A 22,842-nucleotide genomic window follows, 5' to 3' on the forward strand; every position below is an offset into this window, starting at 1 on the left:
AAGACCTGTAACCTAATCAGCTCATCCCAGTTGGAATGACTGGGTGGTAACTGTAGACAAGAGGGGCATGGCTGGAGGAGGTAGATCACTAGGGAGTGTCCTGAAAGATTGCATCTTCCTTGTGATCTTTACCCCTACCTCCCACTTTTTCTCTTTCCTTCCTGACTGTGCCATGAGCTGGGCAGCTTTCCTCCTGTGGGTCCTTCCCCTGTGATGTGCTGCCTCATCTTGGACTCAGAGCAATGGAGTGGGCTGTCTATGGACTGAGACCTCTGAAACTGAGCCCCAAAGAAATTTTTCCTCCTCTATGTTGTTCTTGTTGGGTATTATTTTGGTCAACTTTTTTTCAATCACTGTGACCAAAAGACCTGACAAGAACAATGTAGAGGAGGAAAAGTTTATTTGCTGCTCACAGTTCCAGAGGTCTCAGTCTGTGGATGGCCAATTCCACTGTTCTGGAACTGAGGTGAAACAGAACATCATGGTGGGAGAGTTTGGCAGAGGAAAGCAACTCAGAACATGGCAATCAGAGAGCAGGAAGCAGAGAGCTCTGCTCACTGGGCACAAAATATAAACCCTAAAAGCAGGCCCCCAGTGATCTATCTCCTCTAGCCATACCCTATCTGCCTACAGTTACCACTCATTTAATCCCTCTGAGGGATTAATCCACTGAGAAGGTAACAACTCTCATAATATAATCACCTCTGAATGTTCTTGCATTGTCTCACAAATGAGCTTTTGGGGAATACCTCATATCTAAACCATAAAAGGGATTTTGATCACAGCTATGCAAATGCTAACAAAATAGATTCCCCTCAGTCAGGGCTGCTGCAGGTCTTGCTGCCTCTGAACTGCCAGCCTGACTACAACAGAGACCAGTGCTGAGTCCCAGTGTGGCCCTGTTCTTTAAGAAGACCAATGGATCACTTAATAGCAGGGTGACAACTGGGTGGGTTAGATTTATTGCTTCTCAGCCTTATAAAAAAGACCTGGGTCCTTCAAATGGTTTTCCCTTTGCCAGCTGGCCCTGAGGCTTTGCTAGTAGAGGGCTGGGGACAGATACTGTGAGAATGATGCAGTGCAGGTGGCTGCCACACCAGGGCCAGCAACACTGGGCTTGCCCCACACCACTCTCAAGTGGTTGTGCAGCCAGGGCTTCGGATGAGACATCTCCCCATGCAGTTTTCCCTTAGAGGGTAGATTTCTAGTAAGTTCCGTCAGCAACACACTACAGTGACTTCTTGTCACCCACTGAGTCACAGCTGTGCTCAACCTACTAGACCTGGGTGTTGGGAGCAGGGAGGGCTCTTCTTTGGTGCTCCATCTCAGCCCTAGTACACTGGCTGGTCCTTGCACCTGTTAGTCTCATATTCTTTAGGTTTCTCTTTACTTCTTTCTAGCCAATCCCACATTATACTAATCTCTATTACAATTATTAAATCATTATTTTAAACTAAAATACTACATTATACTAATCTCTATTATAGTGACTAAATCTTTATTTCAAATTCCAGTGTGATGTGTGTGCCACTCCTCATAGCACTAAGTATTTATTCCAGGTGAGTTTGCCTTCTCAGCTCATGGGATTCAGTACCACCTCTATTTGGGGGCTTGTAGAAAGCCTCATCCACGGGCACCACACCCTACATGACACAGCATCCTACCAGGTGACCCACTCCTGGCAAAGGAGATGCAAGAGTGATGCCTAACCATGGACCCACTGATTGTACCACATGCTCCACCATCCACAAGCAGCCAGCTTTGTGGTGTAGGCAACTTTGACTTCACAAACAAGAGAAACTATAAATTGACAGCCACCACAAGGTTTTATTGCTCCCAAAGAATTTGCCATCAAAAAGCAGTCATTGTATAACTCTAGTGTAATAACCATAACTACATCACAATTTAGATGTATTTTCCCATTATAATTCAGTAAAACTTGAGAATTTATGATCTTTCTAAACATTATTAACTTAAAATTACTTCATTTTTCTAATACCTCTTTTAAAATAAGAATTTAGTCAAGTTCATCTGTTTCTTAAAAAAAATTAATCACAAACTCTGGGGATGTAGCTCAGTGGTAGAAGGCTTGCCCCGCATGTCTGAAGTCCTGAGTTCAATCCCCAGTAGCACCAAAAAAAAAAAAGAAATCGGGTAGAAAAAAAAAAAAATCACAGATTCAAAGACATGGGGTAGAGCATTGAAATGAACTTATTTCAGGAATAGTTTTTGCTTAGCTATAATTAATAGCATTAAAAAAGAAGCATTTTTTTTTCCTAAACAAATTATAAGTGCTTATAAAGTACAGATGCACATTCTCAAGATGTTAAGGCATTCAGGAACAAAAGATAGCTGATTGTCCTTGGCTTAGAGTTTGGCTTTCTCCTTATAAGATTTCTTCAACCTCTTGACAAGAGTAAGGTCCCCAACTCCTTCAGGCCAGTTGTCATGATCTGTTAAGTGGAAAACGCCAAGTTAGCAAATGTTAACCTCCTTTGTCCTCTTAATTTCCACTTCTCTTGGTTTCTCTGGGTCATTCATGCAAGAAAACAAAATCCAGAGGTTTTGCAAAAGGACCTGGATTTGAATCCACAGTCTGCCATTCACTAGCATTTCCAAATTTAGGGAAGTTACTTTTTCAGAGCCTCAGTCCTATTTTATCTAACAAAATCTTTTAAAAATGGTGAGGGTTAAAGTGACCCCATCTGTACAGAGCTGGCCATACTATAGACATTCAATAAATAATATCTCCTTAGTAATAATTTTTAAATAATGTTCTAACTTTGCACCAGGTACTGATAATTGCATCCTCCCAACATCCAGTCCTCATCTCCTCTTTGCACGAGGATCCATTTCCTTTTGAGAATCCAGAAGGGTCTGAGGAGTGACCCTGCCCTGGTTTTGGGGTGAGGGGTCATATGATATAAGTTGTCACTCAGTGATCCCCATCCCCCTGGCTCTGGATGTTGGTTGAGAATGGGAATTTGCTTGAGCTGGTCTGAAACAGAAAGAATCTCAGAATTTGTTTAAGAAATTTTGGAACAAAGTCATTCTCTTCTCCTTGCTCTCTAGCTAGCTGAATGTGAACAAAAAGAGGCAGGTGATCTCAGGAGCAACAGGCAACCATCCGATAACCAAGAGAGCCAGACTCGAGAGAAAGCTGACCTCATGGAAGCAAAAACAGAGGAAAGAGGTGGGGAAATTGTCTTTAATAAGATCACTGAGCTAACCTAGTCAAGTCTCACCTGCTTTCTGGTTACATAAGCTAAAATTCCTTTATCTATTAGGCCAACTTGAGTTTCAGCTAAAAGCATCCTGATGCAGGGCTTTAAACATGCATTGTCTAATTTGATCCTCCCAACAGCCCCCTGCAATCAATACTAGGTGTGTCATCGCATTGTAGAAAAGAAAAGGGGGACTACAGAAATTAATTTTCCCCAAATTCAACAGCTGAGACAGGCAGGCAGCAGGAGGTTTCTATTCCAGAGATTCGCATTTTCAAGCTGGCAGTCTAAAACCCTGTACTGAAGTCAATATGTAGCACAGCACATACTTAAAAAGTAGATGTAACTACTTCCCTCAAAAATTTAAAGAATATTTTATATTGATAAGAACAGTATTAGAATTGCAAAAGAAAATCATTTTGTGGGAGAGCTGGAGAAGCAGCCATTTGGAATTTCTTTCCCTCTCTAAAAGAAAAACAATGCGACTCACCTGAACAAATACTGACTCAGGTCTACAGGGGAGGGAAGGGGAAAGGTTCTCGCCTACCCTCACTACTTTAAACACTATCAAAGCAATAATACATAGCTATACAGGCATTTTTGTCTTTTGTCCTTAAAAGCATAGTATCTTACACACATCACCATACACATTTTTTAGTAAAGAATATATATATAAAGGAAGGGACAGTAATAAATAAAATTAAAGTTCTACACTAACCACTTATTAACGTATGAGATACTATGCTTTGACTAGACTGAAAGCACAGGAAGCGTAGGTTGAACCTGGGACATTGATAAGAAAATTGAACACAAAGGGTTTATATTAACCACACCTTAATTTTCTAGTAGCCACTTATTCAACTATTTTTAGCAACAGAAAGTCAGGTGTATTTGTATTTTGTACCCTTTTCTGTGTTTTTTGAGTGACTTGTAGTTTTTAGCATACTTTTTAACTTCTGTGGATTTGTTTTGTCATTTGCAAAATTAGGATATTAGACTATCATAGTTTTTAGAAAACTTCCAACCCCAAAGGTCTCTGGTCTAGTCATTAGATATGAGCATGGACATACACACAAACACCACATATAAAGACGTTTGTGTGTAATATCAATATTTGCTTACAACTAATAAAAGTACTTCTTTAATATATCAAAAATGATTGAACATAGCAATTTCATATGACTTCACTTAACATATATCCTAAAGAGGGGGAAGAATAGCACAATACCACTGATTCTTCTGTTCAGATATGCAAGCCACTTACTGGAGGAAAAAAGAAGAGTTAAATCTTAAATACATGGCAACCTTTGCTTTCTTTCTGTAGTTCTTTATATAGAAACACTCAGAACATTTTTCAAGGTTCAAATTCCATCAACTCATGCATACACAAAAATTTCTTAAATATTTCAAGTTAAGTTCTATAATAAATACATCTAGGTATTTTCAGCACCTGGGAACATCCCTCCTGAGATGGTATCCTGAAGATAAATAAGCACTTTGCACATTTTGATGTCCTACAGGAGTAAACCTCTGTAATTTAAGTGGCTAACCCCTGAACATGAAAAGGCATACATCTAGTAGCTACTCATTCCCTGGTTGCTCACCTGGTATGTTGTGCGAGTGTGTGTACAGAGACTGGCCCCCGTCCACATTCACCAACTGTCCAGTGATAAAGGAAGCGGCAGGAGACAGCAGGAAGCACACAATGGACGAGACCTGGAAACAGAGGCATACACACACACAAAAGCAAAGCCTCTTTTCATCTCTATGGACTTCATGTTCCTGAGTAAACTCATGCCAAACCACATGACTGTAATGTGAATCCTGCATGCGCATGCCACAACCTGACACTACCCAGACAGCTTCCCTTTTCTACTTGAGCATCATTAAAATCAGGTTAGCCATCAGGGTAAAGGTGGAGAGACACAAAGGGGCCTTAAGAGGGTGTCAAGGAGGCCACACAACAAGAAGCCCAAAGTGAACACAGTGCTGAATCTCCATTCCTTCCTGCTTCAAACAGTCCAGTTCCTTCGACCCCTTCCATTTCCCATCACAATCCCCTTTTCTATCACTGCCACATGCCTTTTATATTTTGGTCCCTGAAGTAGTCAAGGAGTCTGTATAGCAATACATTAGCATTCTGATGGGTTCAGTTCATGGCCCAAAACTCAGCAACAGAGATGGCACAAGTTTCTAGAAGAGGGACTTCAGAATCCCACTGCATTCCCTAAAATATTAAGAGTCAATTGATGAGTTCAGCAACATCTATTCCCAAAACCAAAGATAAAGAGGGAATTTATATCAGTGAGCCTATAGGAAGAACAGTTTCTCAAAGGGTGATGCTCCTAAACACCTGACACTCCTGAATTCTCCCTCACTTAAAAGATGGGAACTCATGGATTAACAGGCCAGCCAACAGCCTGGTGTGAAAGTTCTGCCTTCCTACAGATGCAGGACACAATCAGGCCAACACATATTCTTCATCTCACTATAGCTACCATGATCTCTCTTCCCCTCCCTTCCTAACTCTCTGAAGGAATTAGCTATGTCAGCAGCTGTCAAACTGTGATGGGCCCAATCCTGGGTGTTCCTAAGATTTCTGGAGGGAACTTGCAAGGTTAAAACATTTTAATTTTACTAAACCCTAATTTGTCTTTTTCACTGTATTGACATTTGAGTTGATGGTATCAAAGCAGTGATGGAAAAGACAGCTGGAGCCTTAGCGTGAATCCTAGCTGGAAACAATACTGTGCCAGTCAGTAGTCATGATACCAGAAGGGCTAGGAGTGGGACGTTACAGGAGCAATTTCACTTTGGCATATCCTTGGAAACAGTTAAAAAATACTAATTTATTAAATATCAACCACTGAGTGCACATCTTTTTACTATTCTGTGTGATGAAATGGAAAGTACCAATACACATAAAGCCCTTCTGCTGTGTAGAGAAGGACAAACCCTCAAGGGATGCAACTGAATTGAAAATGGAGTCAGTCACTTTTTTCACAAAACACCATTTTTCCATGATGGAATGACTGGTACTACCGTTATTCACACTTGGGTCCTGGGCTGGCGTTTCAAAATGAAAATTTTATTTCATTTTGGCCTTTCATTTGAAAATTTTATTTTCAAAATAAAATGGGGTTATTGATGTAAAGGAAAATACCTGAAAATATTTGTTGTCAACGTTAAAATTCAAGACTCCAAGGGAAAATTTGAATTTCTGTGTACCTGTCACCATGAGCTTTCCAGCTTCCTAATACTTAAAAGACTTTCCTGAAGAGATGGGTGGAGACATTATCAAATGTGATTTTTTTGATATTATATAACAAATTGTGTGTCCACAGTTAAGACACATAACTCAGTGAACCAATATTTCCCAAAGGACAAATCATACCTGGATGAAAAATCCAAAGTGTGAAAAAGAGTTTAATAAAGTACAAGAAGTTCACTGCCACAGTTTCAGACTCTACATTGCAACTAATCTTTAAGAAACTACCATTTGTTGAATATAAAAAATAAAACCCATAGTTATCTAAAAAGACTATTAAAATGTTCCTTCTTTTCCAACTATACATCTGCCAGAATCCAGATTTTCTTCATATGCTTTAATTGAAACAACAGATTGAAATGGATAAATGCAGAAGCAAAAGTGAGAATCCAGCTGTTTACTATTAAGTCAGACATTAAAGAGGTTTGTAAATATGTCAAACAAATGTAAAAAAAAAACTCTTGTTTTGAAAATTATAGCTTTTTTATTTGAAATGTCATTTATGTTACCATAATGCCTATAATACTGTATTTTAATGAATTAATGAATATTTTTTAAATTTCTTGGTTTAAATTTCTAACATGGTAAATGTAGATACTATAATTTATGTAAACAAGTGTTCTTGACAAAATAAAAATGTAGTCATATTATTTCCTTGATTAAAATCATTGAAAATCTACTCTTAGCTTTCAGAATAAAAATCTAAACATCTCACTCAACATGGCTCATCAAATGTCCAATTTAACAATATCTTCCAAGCTTTAATATGCAAATCTATTTTAGTTCAGGGATTTCACTACTAGAAACCAACTCCCTCACGCCACAGTGTATGATGTGTCCAAGGATGTGCACTGTAGGCATACTGCAATCACAAAAATATAAAGAGAATCTAAATGTGCAAAAATTGAGTCTGGCAAAATATATTATGGTATATTTCATGGAATAGCGAAGTATGGAAAAGAATATAAAGCTGGATCTGTTTTTGTAAAATAATCGATAAATGCAGAGAATTAAAGTATGCACATTGAATTTCCAGGAAGAAATTAATGTCAAACATAATAAAAGTTTGATTCTATAAATTAGAACCATGTTGTTGTTGTTTTTTTCCCAAGAGTTTTATGGTTTTTCCTTTAAAGACAAGAGAGGGGGTCTAATTTATTTGTAAATGAACAGCCAGTTGCCCAAGACTTTTGCTAACTGGTTTATACTTTCCTTGCAAATTTGAAATGCTATGTTTATCCTATAGGCATGGTTCTGATTTTTAAAATCCAGTCAGTTTCACTAATTTTAATCTTCTCCAGTTCTAGCACTAGACATTGTAAATGAATATAGCTTTATAGTATGTCTTGATACCTGGAAGGGCAAATTCTCTCATTATTATTTTTCAGAACATGACAAGTTTTTCATAAATATTTTTCCAAATGAACTTCAGAATCAGTGTGTTAAATTCCAAAAACATATTAAATTTATGAATTAATTTAGGGAAACTTGACTTTTAAACAAAATCAATTCCTCCACTGAGGAGTATAAGGTGTTTCTATTCATTCTGGTCTTTACTATTCTTCATTAAAAAGTTTTTCTCTGTTTTGTTTCATTTAGAGTTAAGTTTACTCCAAGGTATTTTCATCTTTATTATTATTGTGGACAAGATACCCTTCCTTTAAAAAATTATTATTAATTTAAGATTATAATGCTGGCATTTGAGAAAGCTATTGATTTTTATGTACTCCAGCTGAACTAACATGAAATCTCATATGGAATTTCATAAAGCCATAATTATCAGACTCGCTTAGGGTTCTGTGTACCAACAAATACCATGTGATAAATATTGCAGCTGAAAAACAATGAAGCAAGGAGAAGCAGCTGTTCTTCATTCACACAGTGCTCATTCCTCAGTAAAGGCTGCTATCAATAGTCAAAGCACAACCAGATATTCCTAAGATCCAGAAAGCACAGGAGAAATGGTTGGTGGCAGTGGGAGAAATAATCTCCATCAGACAACCAGACCACCTAAACAGGACGCCATGTGTTATGTATAAACCATAGTCATTCTGATGGATGCTAGAAATACACATTACCTCCTCGGGAACTCCTATTCGTTTAGCTGGAATATTCTGAAATGCACTTTCAAATAAGTTTTGTCCAATATCACCATAGTTATCAGCAGCAGTCTTGGAATAGATTATTCCCTATGTTTAAACATAAAAGAGGAACAAATAAAACGTATACAAAATTAAATTTTAATTGTAAAGAATCAAGGTAGCCTAATAATCAATACCAAGAATTACATGGCTTATGTTTACTAGAAAAGTTAGCATTTTTAATATTAATTTTTCTCAATATTGTCAAAGAGGTATGGTCAACCACTGTCCACAAATGCATCATCCGAGTGCTCATCTGTGACTTCCTCTTCCTTAAAAAACAGACAATCCCTGGATTTTTTTTTTTCAAGGGAGATTGGTTTCCAAAGAGCATAATTATATAAGAAAGAAGGCATTTAAGTGGGAACAACAGGTCAAGGTACTCTGTCAACTTTATCTTCCAGTAGGTATCTCAACTTCACAAGGAAAGATGAGGCAATAGCTACATGAGTCTAAGAAATACAGCATTTTCCTTTAAACCCAGAGTGAAATAAAGCACAAAATATTTGAATTCAAAATAAATAAACTACAACTTTAATTGTTTAAGAATATTTCCATCTATCTTGTACTAGCTTTTCAAGGGCACAAGGCCAGGGCAATTACTTGAAAAACTATATGACACAGGAAAAAGCTTTTAGCTCTAGCCTCTAACTAGAGGTTAGAGGGAGGAGAGGAAAGATGACATTTCCTCAGTATGAATTACTCTGAAGGATACTAGGGAGATATTTTGGTTTCCAATCAAATGATGTGTAACATTATTTAAAGAGGATGGAATATTTTAAAAGTGCTAAATTTTAGATATTAAACCTAAAAAAAATCTCTGATGGACAAACAGAATTAGCATTGTACTTATCACACTGACATACCATTGAAGATTTTTTAGAAGTCACTATTTCAAGATATCAACATTAGGAATGGTACTATAAATAATTTGTGCTATAAATATTTGAGTGTATTATGTAAGGTTAGGTAATATACCTGTGGAGGACTAAAGCAATATGAGGTACTGGCTAGAGCTTGCAATTTTGTTAAAGAGGAAGTTTCTCTACTGACTTCAATAAGTTGGTTCACACTTAGCTCCCACTGAGTAGAATTTGTCGCTGGCTCTTTGCGGTATTTGTCACCGCTTGCAGCAACAACTTGCACGGGTCTTATGGGTGGTGGACTGGAAACTGAGCTACTTCTATCTTTCTCTTTAGTGCACTGCTTTCTTGTTTGTTTGTTTATAGAGGATAGAGGAAATGAGATTTACTTGCTTTGAGAGGGAAGGAAGGGAGGGAGGGGGGAGAGAGGGGGAGGGGGTGGGGGGGAGAGAGAGAGAGAGAGAGAGAGAGAGAGAGAGAGAGAGAGAGAGAGAGAGAGAGAGAGAGAGAGAGACTTTGCTTTCAGAGATATCTATGTCTTCTTAGTTTTCTGCTGCTTCTTACTGGTGCATCCTGTGAACTAAGGGTACATCTACCTAAGGTGCTTTAGTGATGCGTCTCAGTTCTCTGCTTCCTTTCTTCTGGCTGCTGCTGCTGTGTGTTTTTCTGTCTCACTCCGCCTACGCTTATATCGCCTCTAGGAGGCAGAGAGCAGGGCCACGCCTGTTACGCAAAGATTAGCAACACGCTAGATGTTTGAGCAGGCACTATTAGGAGTGCTCGAGAACACATGCGCATACATTGTGTGCGTGGACGATAAATCACCTGAGTGTGCTTATGTCAATTAACCCCCTTGCTGCTGATGTGATCAGGTACCATTCTGGCGCGGTCAACATGGCACAGCCCCCAACAGAATTGATAATAATAGCTATAGCTATTATATAATTAGATCTGTAGATAATATCCAAAGGTATTATAGTGTTTCAGTTGGAGAGATTATTGCTATCTTAAGAATGACCAGAAAATATCAGAGAAAAAGTAGAATTTAAGCCAAGTTATACAAGATGATTGAGATATTCCATCTAATGTCTCTCTTGGAATCTGTGGCCAATATATAATACCAAGGGGACTCAGCTGTAGCTTCTTTCACAAAAATGAGTTTTTGAAATTGACTATATCTATATTATAAATTTCCTCATCATCTATAGTATGATTCAGAGAAATTTTCTCTTGATTTCTAACTGATCTTTTTTCTTTTTTTTTCTGATTGATTTTTGAGAGCTCCTTTTCAGAACCCTGACATTCATGTCTCCTAATAATTAATGATAAACCAAAAAAACAAAACAAAACAAAACAATTATCTAGAAAAATTTACTCTTCAAAGCAGTGTTTCTCAACCTTCACTGTGAATATTCATTTTCCAGGATGCTTGATAAAATGCAGATGCCTGGATTCCATGATTTGGAGTAAAGTTTATACATCACTATTGTTTAACATTTTGCAAATAGTTATAAAATATATGAGAATCACTGGCTGAATTTCATCTTGACAAACTGATTGTTAATCAAAGACTACTTCTGTAATGCAACTTTGAGATTTTATCTACCTTGTAAGTCAATCTTTTATAGTATGCTTGTATATTTATTACCTACATGGTAGCAAGCAACCTGGCTTGCTACAAACATACAACAGCACAAATGGAATCAGAAGGGCACGATTTGTTCACAGATTTCATATGGCACATTTACCTACAGGAGCAACGCAATTGATCCTTACTCCACTGCTGGCCCACTCCAAAGCTAAGGATTTGGTGAGGTTGTAAACACCTTCCCTTGCAGCTCCACTGTGCCTTTAAGGACAAAAGAAAAGCATTACAATGAACTTTTATTGAGTATTTTCTTCTTAACTAAAGTTGTCAAGTGACCGATGACCAGGCAGAACTCTAGGTGAACCATCTCGTTATGAGTCTGTATTGTTGAGTCTCTGTTAGACAGAAGCAGAGAACTGGGTACTTCTGTAGTAAAGAGAGGCTTATTTTGGTTCATGGTTCTGAAGGTTCAAGTCCAAAATAGGGCAACCCCATTTATTAGGACGTCTGGTAAGGGAGGCACATGGTGCCATTCTTGGAACAAGTATCACATCTCAATCTAGAAAGCAGAAAGAGAGAGAGAGAGAGAGAGACTGGGATCCCACAGTTCTTTTTGAGAGCATGCTCTCAATAAGTTAAGGACCTTCCTCTAGCCTTCACCTCTTAAAGGTTAGCAGCACCTCCCAATAAATATCACGCCATGGGCCAATCCTTTACAATTGGAGCTTTGAAGGACACTCGTCCAAAGCATAGCATTAGAAAAGGGTTGAATACATTATGTGTTATGCTTTACAGAGTGGCACATTAGATCACCATAAAAAATAAGAAGAAAACTCTTTAGATGCTGGTGCAAATAAATCTCCAACATATGCTGTGTATTTGAGAACAGCTAGATACAGAATACTGTGTATAATACAACACAATTTTTACTTATCAACAGGGAAAAGAGCTGCTCAAAAACTAATATTAGTAGTTGCCTGTGTGAATGAGAGATGCCAGAAAGAACTGCTTTTATTTCTTCTAAGACCCTAAGGAAGGTAAACACATAAGAAAGAGGAGTAGGTAGGAAAAGGAACTACAGTGGCATAATTTGCCTGCATTCTTTACTTTTTTGGGGGTAACATCATCTTAATTCCCACTTAAGAACCCACCCCTTGGTCATTCTCAGTTCACGTCCAAGTGGTGTTGACCCCAGTTTCTCAGTCTTGGGATGACCATGCATAGAAGCACAACATCATTCCCACAAGATTTGGTTGATGGCTGCACTCCTGACCCAAGTGGGGTTAGTGTTATGGTTTGGATATGAAGAAGAGCTTCTGTGTTAATGCAGGAATATTCAGAGGTGAAATGATTGGATTGTGAGAGCTATAACATAATCAGTCCATCCTAGTTCAAATGAACTAACAGGTGATAACTGGAGGCAAGTGGGGCCGACTGGAGGAAGTGAGTCATTGGAGTTTGCCCCTGGAAGGGGTCATCTTCCAGGCCCCTCCCCCATACCTGCTTCCTGATGAGCAGTGCTCCTCTGCCACACCTGTCCACCATGTGTTCTGTCTCACCTTGGGTCCAGAGCAGTGGACTAGCTAATCATGGAGTGAACCTCTGAACTGTGAGCCAAAATAAATTTTCTTGCTCTAAGTTTTCTTGTCAGGTCTTTTGGTCACAACAATGAAAAGCAAACTAACAGAGTCAGCTAATGAGAATCCTCTCTGGAACTTGCTGGTACTGGTATTGTTAGTATGATTTTTTTCAGCACTATTTGAGAAGCACTCTCTCATTGGAGAGTTAGAAAGAGAGGGAGTGTTGACCTCTATCTCCTGCTGGTATTCTTTTTTTTTTTTCCCACATGTAGGAAAAGGCTGCTTGAGAATGAAACAAAGCTAAAAGGAGAGGTAGCTTCCTGCCAGCATCATGCCTGAACCTACAGAGTCCCTAGTTCAGGGACCAACATCACATAGGCTGCTGAGCCTGCTCCCAGAGCTTCTGATACAGCAGATCTGAAGAATGCACAGTGCTGACTGACAAGTTCCCAGCTGAGGCTGACACTTCTGTTCCAGAAACCACATTTGGAGAATCACTAATCTAGCTTGAATTATATTTCTATCCCATACAACTGAAGGAGTCCTGAATAATACAGAGAGCACATAGGGCATCAGAATTTGCATAGAGGAAACAAACTATCTACTTGTAGAGTGGCTAATTAAAAGTTTAACTCTTAGAAACTTTTCAGAAAAAAAAATCTTGAGTTTTTGTTAGGAATAACAATTTAGCGATTCTGTCTAAAATTAAATAGATATATTGATTGTATCAGATCTAAGTTAAAAGAGATTGGTTAACACAGATTGGTTTCATGTTCCTAACTTAACACGGAAGCTGTCCTCCACCAGTGATGAGCAGTTTAGTAACATTTGGGTTACAGTTGCCACATAAAATGTAGGATATCCACTTAAATATGAATTTCAGATAAATAAAGAATAACTTTTCAATGCAAGTATTTAGAATACATTTATACAAAAAAACAGGGCATCCTGGTTTCCCTCCCTTTCTCGGTAAACATGGCAACCCCAATCTGAATGGGAATGCTTTTAGAAGTACATTTTAAAACTTCAAATAAAAGGAAATACTAAGTATTGTGGTCATAACTCATTGAAGGCACTAATCATCTTGATTGAAGGTATTTTTCCCTACCTACCCACCGTCCCCATTCAGTGGACAAAATCCAAAGACATAGGAGGAAAATTTATAAAAATGCTTACGCGGCTAAAGGAAATCCATTTTTAATGAGGATGATGATGTTTACAATAGATCCTCCATGCTCCTTCATCCAGAGCTTGTAAACTGCAGAAAACAAACAACAATCATCTTAAACATGTCCTCTTTCCTGATATCCTGTTCTAGCATGCTGCTTACTGGATCTGCTTTCCATTTTAATTTATATTTCTTCTTTTAAAAAGCCTGATTACAGGGCTGGGGTTTTAGTTCAGTGGTGGAGCACTTGCCTTACACATGTGAGGCACTGGGTTCAATCCTCAGCACCACATAAAAATAAAAGGAAAAAAAGGTATTGTGCCCATCAGCAACTAAAAAAAAATCTTAAAGCCTGATTACAGTACAATTTACACATCCTAAAATTCGTCCACTTTATGCATACAGTTTAATAATTTCAAGCAAATATACAAATTATGCAACTATCACCACATTGTTTTGAACATTTAGATCACCCCAAAACGTTCTTTGTACCTATTTGAAACCCAATTCATCCTATTTGACCAAATCATCCCCAGGTAGATACTCATCTCTTTGTTTTTATAGATCAATAGATTTTGCATTAACCTTTTCTGAACATTTCATATTAATTGAATCATGCAATATGTCATTGTCTTTTGCATCTGGCTTCTTTCACTTAGAGTAAAGTCTGTGAGTTTCATCCACATTGTAATGTGTTAATAGTTCCTTCTTACTATTGAGTAGTGTTCCATGGGTAGATATGACACATTTATCCATTCATTCATCAGCTGATAAATATTTGGATTGTTTCCACTTTGGTGTGATTATGAATGAAAATCTTTCTGTGGACATGTTTTATTTTCCTTAGATAGAAACCTATGAGCGAAATTACCAGGTCACATGTAACTCTATGTTTAACTTTTTTGAAACAAACTATTTTCCAAAGTGAGTCCACCACTTTACATTCCTACCAGAAATATAGAAGGGTTCTAGTTTTTCTACACTTTCACTGTCTGACTTTTTGTTGATACCTATTCTAAGGGGTATGTAGTAGTATGATTTGGATTTCCCTAATGACTAATGCTTTTGATCTATACATCTATACTTAAGTCAGCAGGACAAGGTCCTAAAATCAAGAAGTAGATTTCAAATAAAGAAGTGTAAGCTCAAAATTGTTTGGGCTATTCTGGGTCCTTTACATTTCCATGTATATTTCAGGATAAACTTGTCAATTTCAATAATTGTTTCTAGGGGTTTCATTGAATCTATAAATGCATTTGGAGAGAACTATCATCTTAACAATATTGAATCTTCCAATGCACGAGCATGGAATGTCTTTACATTGCTTAAATCTTCTTTAATTTATCAGCAATATTTTGTAAGTTTTTGACATACAAGTTTTACATTCCTTTTGCTAACTTCATTCTTAAATAATTTATTTTTTGAGGCCCCATTTGATATTAAGGCACCCATTCTATTCATACAAAACAAGGCATTGCTTCAGACTCTCTTTAATAGAAACAGGAATTTTAAGAATTTAAAGATCAGAGAAAATTTGATACCCAATCCCTTTTAAGGCTTTAGCAAAAACAAGAATACTTTGCCATTACTTAATATTTTCCTGTGAATTCAGACTAACTTTTTAAAATGACAGAAAAAAAAAAAAAACAAAGGTAAAACCCTAGAAAAGAAGCTACAAACTATAATATATATTAAATTTTAGATAGTTTTTTTTCACATTATTTTACATTGCTGAAGTTGGAATGTTTTTACGGCTGATAACATCTTATAATTATCAGTATTTTCGCTTTCTTAATAATACATAGAATGATGGTACATTTCACAAGTGATTATATTTTTTTGTGATTATATTTTTGACTCAATAAAACACAGTGGTTATTTTTAGACAATATGCTAAACACCTAGAATATCTAAGAGGTAATTCAACCAATCATTAGATAAAGCTGCAAAGCATCAAAAAAAGCTATAAGATGAACTTGAAAAAAATTATTCAATAAACTAGCAATCATACAGCTGAAAAATAATTGGAATAGACTGATTCAAAATGGCAATATCAAAAAATCTAAGCATAACATCAATTTTAAAATGTGAAATCTATATGACAAAACCCACAAACTTTTGCCCAAAGATATAAAATAATAATTCATTCATAAAAAGGCAAGTCGTGATGGGGAGAAAGAATATTTAAATATTTCAATTATTTCCTAATTATTAAGTTCAACAACATGCAATCAAATTCCCCAACATGATTTCTGAGGAAGAAACCCAACTATAATATTCATCTGAAAGAATACAAGGTCACAAATAGCCAATAAAAGTTTGGAAATTCAAAGAAACAAAGCAGCATTTGCCAAATCAAAAGTTAAAAACCATATAAAACCATTTGATTACAGTATAACAAAGAAGAGTAAGTTTATTTAAATTATCCCACATGGATTTTCTGCTTCTGGATAAATACCAGTATATAGCCTGAAACAAATGAACTGAACAACTCTGAAATCATTTTTGTTTCTGAAATTCTGAGACTTTTCCAGGGCTCAGATGCAGATATTTCTTTAAGGTATGTGAGTGGACAGAGAGAACATATAGACACCAAGAACAAATGTAAAAGAAGAAGGACAAAGGTACAAGAAGAACCTTTCCTAAAACAGGGAAAGTTTATAAGTAACTACTAACATGAGAAGAAATCACAGCAATTATAACTTGGAGAAAGCTAGAATGTTGTTTTCTAATGTCCAAACTAAGAACAAACACCCTAGTCTAACTGGACTTCCTTCCAATTTTCTTTTATTGTGATAAACATAAAATTTTATTGTGATAACATAAAATTTACCATCTTAACCATTTTGAGTTGACAGTTCAGTGATATTAAGTACATTCATGTTATTGTGCAAACATTGCCACCATCCATTTCCAGAACTTATTTCAACTTGCAAAATGGAAACTCCATGCCCACTGAACAATATTTTCCCATTCCTCCTGTTCCCGGCCCCTGGCAACCATCGTTCTACTTTATGGATGAAGAGTTCTCTTATAAGAGTTGAAAGTATTGTGTTTGGTGGGCTTAAAGCAGCATAATGTATATAACGGAAAGTCCATGTGGATTTGGTAGACTAGAGTCTAAGGCTTGCTTTGCGGTGATGTTGGGTGAGTTGGACTAAATCTATGCTAGATGTGGTACTTTATACTCTACCTACATCAAGGAGGCATTGTAAGTGTCAAAGGAGATAACGATTGTGAAAACTACTTCTGCAAACTTCAGGAAAATTTTAAGAAAATAAAATACTTTCAAGAGCCGACAATTTAAGATTATCTTATAGGGAACTCATATAAAACTGACTTCCCTATCATTAAAAAATGGCCATAGGAAATAATTTTTAAACACTTATTCTCAAGATAAGAATGAAACAAAACAAAAAATCCATTTTCCCTGTAGAAGATACAAATGTGAATGAAAAAAAGTGAGGAAGAATTTGCATTTGTAAAGATATCAAGATGAACTCGTTTTCCTCAATATACTATTAAAAATGCCAAATACAAACAAAAAAGAAACAGAATGACATAATAAAGCCCAGAGAGATTTAACCCAGGGGTGCTTTACTGCTTAGCTACATTCCCAGCCCTTTTTATTTTGAAGACAGGGTCTCACTAAGTTGCTGAGATGGGCCTCAAAAATCCCCCTGCCTCAGCCTCCTGAGTCACTGGGATTATAGGTGTGCACACTTGTATTTTATTGGTTAAAGCAGCTGGTCATGTTACAGTTCTTTACAGTCTGAATTTTACCAACCACACCCTGTATTATCATTCAGCACGTATCCTGTCCCCCATATTTTCTGCAAAATAGTAGATTCTGTTTGATGCCAATAAATAGATAATTTAATTTTTAAAATCATCAATTTGTAACCTCCAAATGAATCTCATTAGAAATGAACTCCAACAAGGATCTAAAATGGCATTAAAACTCACTGGGTGAAAGGACACAGGAAAACAGTATCTTTATGTGACCTCAAAGATCACTTCTAATTTACACATAGAAAAATATTTCTCTACAATAGACAGATTTGATGGTCAAGGTCTTAAGTAAGTGATCAAATTTAGTTAGGATGAACAACAGCAAACTTTACTGCCCTCCAAAGGTAATGCAATAAGAAGTAGATAGGCCATATATGTTGGGTTCTTTCCAGAAATCTTTAAAATGCATCTAATTACCACAAAGATAGTAATAGAAATTTAGAATATGGGACATTCTATAAATCAATGTTGTAAAATAAAAATTTTAAAAAAGCCTGTTTTTTTTTTGTTGTTGTTTTGTTTTGGATTAGAGGAAACTAAAGAGTCAAAAGTACAATGTATGAATTTTGCTATGATCCTAGATAAAAATAAATGGGGAATACATGTTCATGGCATGAGGTGTCTGAGCCCCTACAGGTTTCTCTCTCACATGATCTCTTTCATCTCCCTCCATGATCTCTCTCTCCACAAGAACACAGTGATTTTTGCAGATATTGATGACACTCACCTGTTTTGCACATGTAAAAGGTGCCTGTCAGGTTGGTTTCAATCACAGCATGCCATCCCTTTGAACTGATGTCTTCAAAAGGAGACAGGAACTGGCCTCCTCCATTGTTTACCAAGAAACTGATCTTACCATAAATAGCTAAGGTAGACTTGACCAAACTATCCACCTAAAGAAAAACATTTAAAGTTCAATAACCTAACTTGCTACTTGAACTGGTCATTTGTTCTAGAAGTGTGACAGAATTTGCACTCTCTCTCCCATGGTGAAAACAACTCTGAGTATTAGGATCAATGAACTTTCAGTTGGCAATGAACAACCCTAAAATTCCTACACCAATGAGCAATTCACCAGTGTCCAATACTCACAGATCATAAAGTTAAAATTGTAATTTTGGCAACAAGATATACCTTAAAGTCTGGATCACCACTAAGTACAGCAGGTCTCTGGCAAATTAATTTGTGACCTATCAATAAGGGATAGTGATGAAATCAGGTCAAAATGAACATTAAGAAATGCCTTAAAGGACAAGAGGCCCTTTAACACATCCTTGCTTAGCTACACTGTCTTGCTTTCTTCCATCCCTTTCTCCTGAGGTCACTGGTTCAATAAATCATCAGCACAAGAGGTTCTTACAGGCTCTGTTAAAGAGCCCCTTCTGAGATAGCAAACACGGGAAAACCTGAAGCACTTCCAGGATTTGGCATCACTAGTGCAAATGATTTATTTGCATGAATATATTATTAGATATATTTGCATTACCTCCTCTTCTTTACGGATGTTGCATTGAATGGGAGTGATCTGAGCCTTGCTGGAGGGAGGTAGGGTAGCTTTAAGTTCCTCTGCTGCAGATTTTAGTCTTTCAATCTTCCGGGATGCAATGACCACATTACACCCTTAGGAACAAACAGGCAGAGAACAAATAAATAAGCTTTCATGTGAATTATCCACATTCCAACCATAATAATGTATAGAAGATATTTTGTGTGCTATATTCCTGTAAACAACAACAATAAAAAAATAGAACATCTTTTCTGGACAAGATGGAATAGTAGGAAACTGAAATTACTCTCTAACCTGAAACAAAAAATTGGATAAAATACATGAAATGATGGTTTTCAGGCATTGGAAATCAAGCAGCACTGGACTACAGACAAGTAAATCCGTGAGCTCATCACCTGGAGAAGGAGGGACCCATTCAGAGGCCAGAGGTCACTTCAGCAAGAAAAAGTGCTGTCTTGTCATAATTGCCACTGGCCTTTGACTTTCCTTTTAGCTACTGTATCTAATCATGTTCTGCTGAGTAACAGAAAGAGAAGACAAAGTAACTTGAAGACAAAGTAAAACTATGTTTTCTCTGATATATGTAAGTTAGAGAGAAAAAAAGAAAAGGAAAGAAAAGAGACCTCATGAAAATATAAGCGGGACCAACAAACTAGAGAAGGGGTGAAGGATGGAGGTAAAGGGAAATAAGGAGGAATGAAACAAACTAAATTATGTGGCACACATGTACAAATATATCATAATGAATCTCATTGTTATTTATAATGATAATGTACCAATAAAAAAATACTTTGTAAAAAGACTGGCTTGAATTCAACTTGAGTGGTCTTGGGCACTCCCTTGACAGAATCAGGACTTCCTGTGTCTAACAGCATCTGTTAATCAGAGAAAAGTTATCCAATTCTGTCTCCTGTAGCCTTCTCTTGTTAGCTAGGCCTTTCAGTGTTCTCTCAGCAAAAGGAAAAGCCAAAATCACGTGGATGTGAAAGACAACCCACTAATCACCATTTTACTCAAGCTATACTTTGCCCCCCAAGACAGTGGTCTTTTCACTGGAAAAGATTGAGATGACATTTTATTTTATGTGCCTCGTTTGGGTTTATATAACAACTTCCAGGAAATAACCATTAATTCTGTCATTAAAAAAAAAAAGATGAGGAAGTCATAACAAAAATTATTTTATATTCTATCAATGAAAGAAATTCATTTTCAAAACAACAACAAAAATGTGTTAAGTATATGAAATATTTTTCTAGGGAGATGCTCCATCACTTTTATAAGCATCTCAAGATTATAATATCACTGTCTTAATGTTTCAGTTTGTGCCATCAAAATAGTCTGCCACCTTACCCCACAATGACATAGTGTTTGGACAAAGCAAATTTACCAAAAAGTAAAACTCAAATGCATGAAAATCCACCAAGAGTTCTATAAGGTAAACTAGGATCCTACAAATCTGCTGAGAGAAGCCAAATGTATAAAATGATCACCAATTCTGATTTTCTTATGACTTTTTCATGAAAGGGGACAGAATTTAGTGTTAGGAGTAGAGTGGGTAGGAATGATAACATGCAACACCAAGGCCAGAAGAGGAAATGGTAATTTTCTCTTTTTTTCCTATTAAAAATGTATATAATTTCACTTCTTTAAAATATAACAGTTTGAGCTGGGTGAGGTGGCCCTCACCTGTAATCCCAGCAACTCAGGAGGCTGAGGCAGGAGGTTAGCAAGTTCAAAGCCAGCCTCAGCAATGGCAAGGTGCTAAGAAACTCATTGAGACCCTGTCTCTAAATAAAATACAAAGTAAGGCTGGGGAGGTGACTCAGTGGTCGAGTGCCCCTGAGTTCAATCCCATATAGAGGCCCACCCAAGAAAAAAAATATATATAACAGTTTGTTTGTTGTTTTTGTTTTGTTTCTTAGTTCATATCATGCCAGATCTTGGAAACACAATTGTTACCAAGGTAATTTACATGTTCATTAAAAAACTTTTTTTTTTTTGAAGAATTGGGAATAAAACCTTTGCCCAGAATTCACAGGAAGCCCTGTGAATTCAATCCCCAACAACAGAGGAAAATGTTAATGATGTTATAAACTTCCTTCCAGTCTTTTTAATTATTTTTCATTAGCAATCAAACTGAAATATTTTCTTCATAATCATGCTTTTTCTAATTATATGGTATGCATTTCTCCACATGAAGTGTTCATTTGGGTCAATATAGTATTTCGTTGTCATTGATTTAACTATTTCCCTCATAATGGATATTTGGGTTATTTCTAATTTTTCGCTACACGAATAATCCAATATTTTTGAATTCAAATCTTTGCTTGTCCCATTGTTTCCTTGGAGTAAAGTCCTCAGAAAGGAATTAGTAAAGTATAAAGCATGAACATTGTAAAATATTTTGAATGTTATTTCTAAATTACCCTCCAGAAAGGTGATAACATATTCTTCCTGCCTTTCTCATTCCCTTATCAACACTTCAATTTCACACAAGGTGTTTTGTTTGTTTAGTGGGGGGTGGGGGGAGTGAATTCAGGGGCACTCCACCACTGAGCCACATCCCCAGCTCTATTTTGTATTTTATTTAGAGACAGGGTCTCACGGAGTTGCTTAGCACCTCGCTTTTGCTGAGGCTGGTTTTGAACTAGCGATTCTTCTGCCTCAGCCTCCAAGTAGCTGGGATTACAGGCGTACACTACTGCATCCATCTTGCACAAGGTTTTAAACTGTATTCGAAAAACAATAGTATCTTATTGTTTCACTTTGTATTTTATTACACATAAAGTTGATTATTTTCTCAGATACTTATTTGTAGTTTCTCTTTTGGAATGCTTGTCACATCATTAGCCTATTTTTCTATCAATATACTGAATTTTTTGTTTATTTTGTAAGGGCTCTTTATATAATAAGACTATTGGTCTTATGTTGTAAATATTTTTTCTTTATAATCCTTTGAACTTTATACTGTTTCTTTTTAACTCATTGAAGATTGACTTCTTCAGATACGTAAATTTAGCTGTTTTTCCCTGTGTGGGTCTTTCCTTGTATATGTTTACAAGGTCCTTCCTTCATCCAAGTTAAGGTAGATATTTACTATATTAGGGGAGGAGGATTATGAAAGAGATGTGAGAAAATAACACAACAGAAGCCTCTCAATGTGTTGAGCCCTTTTCCAGCTAAATGAACTCTTCCCTTGTTTCATGATCACTGGAATTGGGCAACATTTAGAAGAGGTTAATTTTAAAACAAGTACACAATTCCACGGCATATACTGTACCCCAGGCACTGTATCTCTGGCTCTAAGCCCCTTTAGTATATAACCTAGTGGCTCCAGGTCCAACGCTTCCCCACGATTTCTAAGAACTCAGCTCCCTCCCTTGCGGTTGTATTTTTGCTCACCTCTACGATCCCTTTGCTTTACAATGCTATCCTATTCCCAGCCCCGCTAGTTACCCCAGCCGAGCCTCTGCAGACCCGTGGCTCTAGGTGCCCAGGTCCAGAGACCTGCACGCGTACCCAGGTGCAGAAGCTCCTTCGCGATGGCCTTTCCGAGGCCGGTGGCCCCGCCGGTGACGATGGCCGTTTGGTTCTGCAGCAAGCCGGCCGCCAGGCAGCTGTTGCGCTTTGTCCAGAAGCCCATGGTCCCGGAGCGTCAGAAAGCGGCGCCCGAAGGACTGCGTCAGTCTAGTTACCCAGATGTGGGCAGGG

At 37.1% G+C, this 22,842-nt stretch overlaps 1 protein-coding gene across 1 annotated transcript; it reads right to left on the bottom strand.

Moving 5' to 3' along the window:
• Positions 1–1,807: 1,807 nt before the first annotated feature.
• PECR (peroxisomal trans-2-enoyl-CoA reductase) lies at positions 1,808–22,829 on the bottom strand. Its single transcript, XM_079133620.1, has 8 exons — positions 22,651–22,829; positions 19,111–19,244; positions 18,352–18,517; positions 13,841–13,922; positions 11,249–11,345; positions 8,571–8,681; positions 4,829–4,940; positions 1,808–2,453 (listed from the first exon to the last, which is right to left on the bottom strand). Exons 1-8 carry the CDS (start codon positions 22,772–22,774, stop codon positions 2,368–2,370), a joined length of 912 nt encoding a protein of 303 aa, XP_078989746.1. The 5' UTR covers positions 22,775–22,829; the 3' UTR covers positions 1,808–2,367.
• Between the last annotated feature and the right edge of the window lie 13 nt (positions 22,830–22,842).

This window comes from Sciurus vulgaris (assembly GCF_902686455.1).
Source record: "Sciurus vulgaris genome assembly, chromosome: 3".
Lineage (NCBI taxonomy): Eukaryota > Metazoa > Chordata > Mammalia > Rodentia > Sciuridae > Sciurus > Sciurus vulgaris.

Excerpts from the sequence above, each read along its gene's own strand:
- PECR (XM_079133620.1), bottom strand. The coding sequence starts at position 22,774 with ATGGGCTTCTGGACAAAGCGCAACAGCTGCCTGGCGGCCGGCTTGCTG. Across the intron at positions 19,245-22,650 it reads GAAGGAGCTTCTGCACCTGG|GGTGTAATGTGGTCATTGCA; the intron begins GTACGCGTGCAG and ends TTTGTTCCTAAG. Across the intron at positions 2,454-4,828 it reads ACACTCGCACAACATACCAG|ATCATGACAACTGGCCTGAA; the intron begins GTGAGCAACCAG and ends TCCACTTAACAG.